Source organism: Haliaeetus leucocephalus, unplaced genomic scaffold (assembly GCF_000737465.1).
Source record: "Haliaeetus leucocephalus isolate CR32 unplaced genomic scaffold, Haliaeetus_leucocephalus-4.0 Scaffold848, whole genome shotgun sequence".
NCBI classification, from domain to species: domain Eukaryota; kingdom Metazoa; phylum Chordata; class Aves; order Accipitriformes; family Accipitridae; genus Haliaeetus; species Haliaeetus leucocephalus.
In genome coordinates, this window is record NW_010973284.1 from 5,021,243 (window position 1) to 5,032,170 (window position 10,928).

At 38.4% G+C, this 10,928-nt stretch overlaps 1 protein-coding gene across 1 annotated transcript in view; it reads left to right on the forward strand.

The window, feature by feature from the left end:
• The first annotated feature begins 275 nt into the window (after positions 1-275).
• TTC39A (tetratricopeptide repeat domain 39A) overlaps positions 276-10,928 on the forward strand; it is a 35,566-nt gene continuing 24,913 nt past the window's right edge. Inside the window, exons 1-4 of the mRNA XM_010582400.1 lie at positions 276-355; positions 7,869-8,000; positions 8,685-8,761; positions 9,256-9,323. Of these exons, the coding sequence (XP_010580702.1) occupies positions 291-355; positions 7,869-8,000; positions 8,685-8,761; positions 9,256-9,323 (342 nt within the window). The 5' untranslated portion in view covers positions 276-290. The remainder of the gene's footprint in view (positions 356-7,868; positions 8,001-8,684; positions 8,762-9,255; positions 9,324-10,928) is intronic.

The following is a 10,928-nucleotide window of genomic DNA, read 5'->3' on the forward strand; positions in this document are numbered from 1 at the left end:
ATGCAGTTTATCTTATTTTCAGAAAGTACAAAACTTAAATTGCTTTCCACATGTCACAGGGTAAGAGCATAGTTAAAAAAAACCAAACAAACCACAAACATAGTGGAAGTCACTTTCATTTTTTGCAATTACTAGAAATGGAATAGCAGATTATACACGGGAATAAGGCTAGATCTGAAGGGCGTTTCAAGTGTATGTACTGGTAGAAGGAGAACAGATGTGCTGAGTTTATTATCTCTTCTTCTGGCAGGTCACCTACATCAGACCTCAACATGGCATTGCATGAGTGTATGGCAGCTCTGGATTTATTTCTTAACAACAAATTCTCGGATGCTTTGGCTTCTTTACAAGCAAAGTAAGTTGATTAGTTTTCCTATGTTTATTTTTCTTTGCTTCACCATCTCTTAGGAGAATTGACTAGACAGCTAATTCTCTGTTATTGGTTGATAAGACTGCATGGTTTTCGTTCAAAAGGGGGTGGTAAGTTAATGTGGTAAGTTTGGGGGAAGACAGAATAAGTGCTTTACACTGGGGTGAGTACATAACAAGAATGATCAAAGGTAGCTACAAAAACTACAGAATTGTTGTCCAAAGAAGTAACACCATGAGCTGTAGTACAGTAGAGGAGATTATTGCTCCTGGAAGAATAAAAACCATCTTCTGACACTTTTTTTTTTTTCTCCTTTCCCATATTTTTCTGCATACTGTGAGAATTTGAGAATTTATGGTTTTGTGTCTAAATGAGCAACTGACCATGAATTGCCAGGTTTGAGACACATTACTTTAGGTATGAATTCTTTTTTGTTGTTGTTTTTTTAATAACGACTTGCAGAAACTTTCTCACAGCTTATTTTGCAATTTGGTGTTGTGGTCATGCACTCTGTTTCCTAATTACGTTGAAGCCCAGCATGTAATGAGTGGCCCAGCTGCAAGCAGTGAGGTCATAAAATAGCTTCTAATAATTGTTGTGTCTTTACAATGTCTGTGATTTTTTTCATACCCTGTCCTGAAGTTACCTGTGCTCTTGCCTTGTTGAAATCTATGGTTATTTCACTTCCAGGCCACCCCCTGCCCCCAGTTTGCTCTATTTATTTTTGAGCCATCAGCAATTACATCATGCCTTCTTTCAGGCCACTGGAATATGAAACAAATAAAATTCATAGGTAATGCAGTAGTGTGAGTTTGATATACATCAGGGGTAACTATAATGAATACTAGGTATCTGCTTTGCTGAGGTATCAGCTTCAGTCTTTGATGCCAGAATCTGTAGCTTAACCATGTAAGTATACGCTGTGAAAGACATTCATGATAAATTGTAGGCTCAGATGTATTAATAATACTGGTTTTATTCGCAGCAGTGTTGTTTTGTGTTTATATATCATCAGAAGATATCATAAAAATGGTAAGAAGAATAACTGTGTTTTCATTAAATTCTGATAGTAAAGCCCCTGTGCCTCTCTGGAAATGCTTAGCATAAAATAGGGGGATGTTTTATTGAAGGGGGCTCCAAAGCACTGCAAAAGCTAGTGAGGCTGTGGGTTTGTTTTTTTTTCTCTGTAAATCCATTTTTCTTCTATTGCATATGATTTTCATTCAGCTTTTGTTGGGCCCTGCAGAACATATTTCATGAGCTGATGCTCTGGTTTTTTTACCTGACTGTATTCCACACTGCAAAACCATTTTGAAACTGATTTTTCATGTTAGCCTGTTGTTATGAGGAGGCCCTTATTCCTGTTGCCTTTGGCAGTGAAGGAAATACAGACTTATGATCTTTGCAAGTGTAATGCAGAAACAGGATGCTAAATTTCCCCACAGATGATATCCATTATGAACACGCTCCATCTCTTTAGGGAATCACAAGAGCTGTAGAGTGGGCACATATGGTAATACTGAGTATTTTCTTTAGGAGTCATCAGTTCCTCACTGTTGCCTTTTAGCATGCTGAGATTTGAAATTGGTTTTCACAGTCCATAAACATACTATTTTTGTTTAAAGAAATACTTTTTAGTCTTTACATGCTTGTAAAGAATTTCGTATCATAGATTTTGCAGCTTTACCACTTATGTTGTAGGACATACTCTGTTCTGTATTACATTACTGCACATTCACTAAATTACTCACATTTGGCTTCCACAGTAACTGTATTTTCAACTGATTTGTACCATGTGTAACTGAGAGCAGATTTGGCAATGTATGAGAGTTAAAATCAGAAGATCTTTCCTAGCAGCTTAAAAATAAATAGTTGAGGATGGTGTCTAGACTTCTGTTGAGGTAAGCTCTTTTTTCCTGTTAGAAAAGCAAATCCATCATAAAGAAGAGATCTCATTTCATAAAAAAATTCAGCTCGTGTTTTTGCTTCATGTTACATAACTTTTCTTGTTTCCTCAGCTGCCTTTTAGGTTTTAAACTCAGTTTTCTTTATTATCATTAACCATCATTGTACAATAGTGGGCTCCAATTACCTTGTGGTTTCTGCAGTAAATTTAATTAAATTACTCCTTTATATGGATTATTCACACTAAGTCTAAGACCTCTTAAGAAATTCCTTAAATTCAGGTACCAAACACAGTGTGATTTTCAATATTTAACCTGTTAACTGACAGTGAGTAACACTGAAACTTTCTAGTCACTAGAGTGGGGAAAAAAATGTCATCTTCCTTCTCAACCCCAAGGTACATACGTAAATCGATTAAAAGCTGACTGGATTTTAGTTGTCATGTAGTTGCAAACAGATAATCATGAATTAAAGAGTTGATTCTTGTGAGATGTCCCTTTCCCTTCCCCAAGACAAATGATTAATATTTTAATAATTATCCAGAAGGAAAGCATGATGTAATCACCTGATAGTTTGCTGATGTCAGATCACTTGGGAGAATGGTAAATAATAAAGGTAAATTCATGACACAGAGTAATCTGGATCATTGGATGAGCTGTTAACACATATGTGTTGCTGCCTGCAGTATTATAAGAACAATATGAGAACGATTAATTCTGGGCAGTTGACTTTATTCTGAAAATAGTCTCCAAAAAGCGTTTGGTGTTGTTTGGTGGAATGTTAATTCTAGAATGACTGTGTTTGAAAGGTAAGTTCAATCTTTCGATGTGGGAGTATCTCAGGTAGGTGTGAAGAGATTGTGTTACTGCTCTGCTAGTTACTTGTGAAACACTTATTGGAATAGTGTAGTTCTGTGGTACTTATTTAGTATCACCGGAATTTTTAATGTAAGCCCAATTTACAATAAAAAATGTTATCTTGTATATTTTGATTTTTAAAAAGTTTAAAGAGGTTATTAAGGAAAGGAAGACTTTTGTAATGGCTGTCTTCATGGTGTGGTGAAATGTTCTTGCCCTTATAGAACAAAAACAAACATGAGGTTGTTCAGTGGGGTGGAGGACCTTTCTCTGGGAACTGATCTAACAAACGTAGTGTGTGATTGTCAAACTGAGAGCCGTGAAAGAGTAAGGGGAAGCACATGGAGGTAGAGCAAAGCTCTAGACAGCATTTGGATAAAGATGGGGCACAGCTCTGCAGAAAGCTTGAGTTAGCTATTGTAAAGAATGTCAAGAACATGAGGAAAGTCATTATTTCTAGGGTTTTTTTCTCTTTTTATGCCTGGAGTCTGGAAGAACACAACTGTTTAGGCTTTGTAAATAAATACATTGCTGCCAAAACATGGCTTAATTGTTGGTTTCACCTCCTAGCTGGAAGACCTTACTAGATTCTGAATGTTGGTGAGTGGCTTAGATCAAAAAGGCTCAGGGGTTCTCTTGTTGAACTGCAGTTTTTTGTCTTCGACCAAACTTAGACCATTCTGGTGGCTTGTGGTAACTAGGGAACCAGGCTGGTGGTTGATTAGAATGGTCTTTTCTAGTTGTAAACTTAATGTTAGTGTGGGGAGTTTTCATAGGAAACAGGTTTTTATTGGAAAACATCAATTCCTAAAACTGGAGAGTTTCTATGGAAGCCCATGCAGTAGGTCTAGCGGGTTGTTTGAATGTTGGGTGGAACTTCTGATTAAAGATGAAGAAAGCCTTCAGGCCCTCTGTGACCACATTCTCCTGATGCAGTTTCGATTTGGGCCTTGATCTCTCGTTCTTGGGTACGACTGGATGAACAGACTGTTGGCTGGTCTGTGGAGGGTCTTTTTCACTCTGTGCTGTTGGATTTGGTTTACTTGTTAGAAGCATCTCGATACTAAATCAGGGTATGGACTTGAACCTGGGGTTTCTGTAACCTGGTGATGCATGTCCTGCCTGCTGGATTACTGTAAAAGGATCCACAAAAAGATTTTGGGCACTGTGTTTTTCACAAAAAATACTAGCCCTTGGGTTAATTCAGAGGTCAAACCAAGCCAAGCTTTTTGCTTTACATACTTCAGCTGGAGGGGAGAGCTGTCACCATCCTCACTTAGGTACTTGTTTTCAAGTAGGAATAAAAGCGATCTCCAATAGCTCTCAAGAAAGAGCAGTGCTGCAAGATGATAATGATCGCACCATAGTTGGAGAACAGGCATGTGGCATAACTCCGTAAGTGCCTAAAGATATTACTTATAATCCTCTTATTCAGCCATGTGATACCAACTACAGGGATAAGTCATTAATCAGAATATTAATTGTATTTATGTCATAAAGGCTTGTTAACTCTAACAATGTCCTGGGGAAAGTGCTGCTGAGGAATCAGAAGAAGAAAGAAAAAGCTATCAAGTTTAATTCTGTATCCAGCCATATAAAATGCAGGCTTTAAAACTTCTGGCAATATGTCAGGATGTAACTGGCAACTTTAATTGTATGGTTAGTATAAATAGCATAGATAACTGTTACATGTGGTTGCATTTCTACCTGCCTTCCAGCCCCTGAAAAACAAGAGTAAATTTGAGTGTTGATAAATACCAGTTGACTAATGATAAACATTAATTATTATCTCCTTTAAATATTAGAAGCAAAACAGATTAAACCATTGATTAGGGCAGGGGTGATTTGGTGTCAAAAGCAAATTACTGGAGAGGGAAATCCCTCTTCACCATGTATATGTGAAAAGTATAAATTTTCCTTTTAGTGCAGTGAATTTAATATTTATCTGCTTTGATTTTGAAAGCAAATTTCTAAAATTTTGGAAGGGGACTATTTTAGTGTCTTCTCTGTGCTTTGAATTTGAACCTTTGGAAGGGTTTTATTTTAATAAATATGAGATGAAGTGTGTTTCTCTGCGCCTACTGAGGCTGATGAGTAATCAAATGAACAGGAACACTTCATCAGGCTGGCATTTTATGGTACGTCAATTTTTTTTCTGCTTTACATTATCAGTCTACTGAAAGAATCGTGATGTAGGAGGCCAAGACAGAGCTGCCCTGACTCCACTGGATTTTAAACTAATTTCTCTATTATCTGTCTGTTCTTCTTGCTCATGTTGGAGATGAGATGGATGTTAGCATAGTCTGGGTCTCATAGCGCTTACAGCAGTAAGTGATTTCCCAAAATGGCTTCTCTGCTAGATTGGTTTAGATGTTGGTTAGAGCAGCTGGTTAGGTAACCTGTGGACATGGTGAGAGCAACTCAGAATGAAAGACAGCCACAAAACACAGACTGCAGCGGGGTTTAAAGAAGTACACTGCAAATTTCTTCAGTATAGCCAGCCCGCTGTGTGCCGTGTGTATTGGAAAAAGTAGCCCTTCGTCGTCACTGTGAAGGTTGGCAAGGGAAGCACCAGATATCTGTGTAACGCTATCTGCGTCAACACTAGGTATTATTTTAATCCCTAGATCTCAAAAAATATATATACAAAGAAAGTCAGAATCGTATCATCACTTGGATTTTTCTTTGGTGATTTTATTGCATAATGTAATTGAGAGGGGGTTGCTTTAGATGTAGACAAGATTATTTTTTGGCTCTGGAAAACACTAACCAAACATCAGGGACTCCTGAGGATACTTCAGGGTATTGAGCAAAAGAATAAATGCATAATAGTGTATGGATTGTTAGAAAACTTAAAGGGATCCAAGTCACCACAGTGAGTTATTAGATCATTGATTAATGTAGGATTGTCTTAAGTTATCCTTAAAATGATCTTTCAATTCAATCCAGCTATCAAAACCTGGGGAGGCAAGTGTATTTCCAGGGGAGAAATTAAATGGATTGAGACGCCTTTAAAGTTTGGCTTTTCCCCTTAAAACAAAACCACCGAATCAGAGTGGTTGAGCTTGGAAGGGACCTCTGGAGGTCACCTGCTCAAGCAGGGCCACCTAGACACGGCTGTCCAGGACCATGTCCAGACGGCTTTTGAATATCCCCAAGGATACAGACTCTGCAAGCTCTCTGGACAGCCTGTGCCAGTGCTTGCTCACCCTGATAGTAAAAAAGTGTTTCCTGATGTTCAGACAGACTCTCCTGTGTTTGAGTTTGGGCCCATTGCCTCTGATTCTGTCACTGGGCACCAATGAAAAGAGCCTGGCTCTGTCCTCTTTACATCCTCCTTTCAGGTATTTCTATAACGTTATAGGAACCCCCTGAGCTTTCTCTTGTCCAGGCAGAACAGTCCCAACTCTCTCAGCCATTCCTCATAGGAGAGATGTTCCAGTCCCTTAATCATCTCACTGCCCTTCGTTAGACTTTCTTGAGTCTGTCCATGTACTGAGGAGGCCAGCACTGGACACCGTACTCCAGGTGTGGATGCACCAGTGCTGAGCGGAGGGGAAGGATCACCTCCCTCCGCCTCTTGGCAGCAACACTGGCACACCACTTTCTTCTCGAAAGAAAAAGAGAATGAAGTGGCTCGTTTTGAGAAACAAACACCCTAAGTACACCTATTGAGAATAGGTGTACTGAGGGTGGAGGTTTTGTTGCAAGGATATCCTTGTTTGACTTCAAGTATTTTTGAATATTCCCTGCCATATAGAACTATCTGGTCCATTCTAAAAGTGCAAACAGTTGAAATAGCAATTGTTGCTCTTTAGCAGTATTTGTCTAAGTCGTGCTATTTGTCAGGGGTGGATTAGCAAGGTCTACAGAGAGTTTCTGTGGCAAGAATTCATATGAGCTTGCCCTTCAACATATTTCCCAAGTTGTCTTTATTGGACCTCTACACTTGAAGATATTTTGATTAATTTGCAGAGGATTATACCATACATAGATACTGGCTGAACGCTGTAAATGTGTGCAATATATAAACCCTTCTTGACAGAGGAAAGGTTCTGGTAATGGCTGCATGTAGGAGTTAATTGTTTTCTTTGCACTAATGCCAAAGTTTTTGGCTTTCTGCAAAAGAGTGTCCATCTGAAATCCCATAGAATAATATTTAAGTTGAACAGATTGGGGTGGAAGGCTGGCAGAAGGGGAGAGGATGAAAAAGCTGTAATGTTTGACATAGACTGAAATGTTTCTAGTGGGAAGATCTGTTTGAAGAAGATTCTACTTTGGCCATGGTTATAGTATTGTGTTACTTCATCTCCTCGAGTCTGTCCTGAGTAACTGTCACAAATTAGAAGAATATCTGGATTTATGTCATGTGTTGTAGTATTGGTTAGATAACTCCATTAAAAAAAAAAAAAACAACGATGATTCTATCGTCCCTAAATGGTTAGCCATGTGGTTAATTCCTGTGCTTTATATATGTTAAATACCTATCCTCAGCTCAGAATTGGAACATTTTAGCACAGTTATTGAAACTGGAGCTGTAGACATGGTTTCCTGTACAAACCTCAATCTATTAGTGTTTCTTGATTATTTTGCATGTACTTTGTGTTTGATTTCTAGTTAATTAAGACCTTGTTCCCATCAGGTTGATGCATTTCAGGAGTTGGATTTGTATTTGTTTTTTAAAAGTAATAATATAATCAAATCAGCTGTGCTTTGCATCTTGTGTTTTCTTTCAGAACTAAAGATAGTATGTATCATGCCCTAACTTATGCCACCATATTGGAAATGCAAGCTATGATGACATTTGATCCTCAGGACATACTGAATGCAGGAAACACAATGAAGGAAGCTCAAGCCACCTGCCAAAAGTAAGTGTGGAGCAATTCAGTCAATAAGTAGTCCCTTCATGGGAAAGTTTTGAAAAACGTACAGGTTAAAAAAGGACATATAATTCCATAGAAATGATAGGAAAACTGAGGTTGGAAGGGACATCAGGAGGTCATCTAGTCCAGCCTTCTGCTCAAAGGAAGGTCAGTTATGAGGCCACATCACACAACTTAGGGTTTTCAGCAGTCTTGAAAAATTCAGTTTACTGCAATATCTGATTTTTCTTATCAATGAGATTTTTGTCATACCTGTAGCCCTGGTTCTGCAACGTCTGGAAGTTATTTACCATTTACAGACAGTGCAGAATCTTCCCATTTGATGATGGTTGTACTGTGGCTAGCTGTCTTTTTGAGTCAGCTATGCACCCACTTCTGTACATACATGTGCACATGCACACACACACAGAGTAAATCAAAAAGCCCCCTTATCCCTTTCCTTCATCAAGACAAATTTCCACACATGAAGGGTAAAAGACAGATCCCAGGAGGACCATGTTGACTAAGTTCTGTATGGAATATGCTGAAGTTGCATATGTGGTAAGATGACAGAGGGCTGGTGAACACTAGAGATACCTAGTTAGTGATTGTATGGGTGGCCAGCTGAAAGATACTGTTCTGCGTGGTTGATGCTTCATGTTCAGAATGACCAAACTGACTTTTCTGCAGATTTAGGAAGAAATCTACAGTAGCCGATTCCATCAACAATCTTGTGCATAGACAAAGCCTTGAACACTTTACTGAAGGTAACATTATCTCTAACATGCATAATGGGGTTTTTTTTCTGCAATTTGAACTGTGTAGAATTGTTCACCCAATGCATTTTTGCAGATTGTGAGTTCACTGACAAAATTGCTGATTTGGTATTTGCTGGATCAGTGTTTTGGCAATTGCTGTGTCACCACGCTAAAAATCACTGTTTTTTTGATTGCTGACTCAGCATTTATAAAACCTGCAGGGTAAAGAAACACCTTGAAAGAAGTTTTGAAATGCCTAGAAGGTTCTAGATCCAGGAATTCCTCGAAAGCACCAGAGAATTTCTTGCAAAGTTTCTGTAACTGTGTGTCATTTCTGTTTGGAGTTACTTCGTTAGTGTAGAACTGAAACACTAGAGCAAATTTGGAAAAGATTTTTCTCAGTTTGAGCTTTGTGATCTTATTCTTATATTAATGGGTTAAGTGTTTTTTAATTACTTTTTGTCTGATTGATTTGTTTTCCTCCCCACTCCATGTGACGCTAGAGGAAATCCATGCAGAAATTTGCTATGCTGAATGTTTACTTCAGAGAGCAGCACTCACATTCCTCCAGGTATGGATTCCTGTGTGGCTCTTTGGGCGGGGGAAAAGTACACACCATACAGGTTTCTTTTCTTAAAATTAATGAAATGTTAGAAGACCCTAGTTTGACCTAATTGTGTAAGACTCTCTCATCTGGACTAAATCTGTATTTTATCTGGACTATCTATTGATGAGGTAGTAGAATGTTTTGTTATCCCTCTTGATTATCTAAAAATACTTACCTCAATACACATAGCACTGAGTCCCCTATGACACCCTTCTCCAGTCCCTTTTGGATGTGTGAAATGTAACCGCAGTAAGCACAGATTTTCAAATACTGTGTGTTGAGATATTGGATTTAAAAAAAAAAAGAGAGAGATGGTCATTGAAGCTGTGCTATGCTGGAATGCACGCAGGATTTTTTGTTTCAGTCAGGCTGGTGTTTGCTTTCCCAAAACTGCTTTCTCACTTGTTTGTTCTTGAACAGCTATATGGTCTGCATAGCTATTAGGCTCCACACATGCTTCTTGCTAAACAGTGCTGTCTGTCTTTAAAAGAAGGGGAGCTCTCCCTCTTCTTTGAATTTTATCTCTCTGTACTAATGAAGCTTGATTTGTTTGATGGTTCAACATCAGCAATATTTACTTGGGCTCCAGCTTGCAATTTAAATTTGTTAATCATAGTCGAAATGGCTGATTTTTCTTCTTGACTTGGCTGTACTTGCTGTATGACAGTGGGCCTCTTCATCTATGCAGAGGGGATAAAAAAAGACAGATTCACAAAGGGCTTCTGCTTCTTGGCTTAAAGATGCTGGTAGAGAATGAAATGCAGGTGGGTGATTTTATACTGTTTGGGAGTTGTCAGATGGGCCCTGATTTATGTTGCTTATGATAGTTTATGAACCATGTAACCTTTTTCAGCGATCTGCCATGCCCCTCTGTTAGAAACTATTGCTTCATAGCAAAACCAGTAGTCAGAATAGCTTCTTCTGAAGGTTTTTAGAGTGCTGATGATGGTGACTTTATGGTAAGATGATGGACTTCGAAATGGCCAAGGTGTGGCTACTTATTTCCATGATCCTTTGGGATGACTAGCCTCTAGCACTGGGGACAGGTTGGGTGATATCTGAAGCTGTGGAAGCAAGGCTTTTCAGAATTTCTCCATTGTGCCTGTAAGAATTAAGCACTATTTTCACAGTTACCTGTTTTTTAAAACGTTTATAGAGACATGAGAGATTTAAGAGTAAGAAGATAATTTCTTGTCCTCTTCTGCATAAAGAATGTCTGTCTATTTACTTCCTCTTCTATTCTGTCTTTAATTTTTCATGAACACATGAACTGGTTTTAAGAATTAAGCAAAGACACTTGGTTCCAACAGCTATTGAAGTGGGTTAGTTTTGATGCTTAATGTAAATGACCAAATCCAGTTGAAAACACATAAAAATTAGTCTCAGGATTTTCAAGGGTTGGACTATTCTCACATTGGTTATCTCTGTTGTTAGTATCATGAGTATTCTGAATTTAAACATTTTAAAACCATCTTCTTTCTTCTTTCCATTTTCCATTCAAAGGGAAATATAACTGAACTTTTACATATGGTTAGGTATGCTGTACCACCCTACCACCGCCCCCACCCC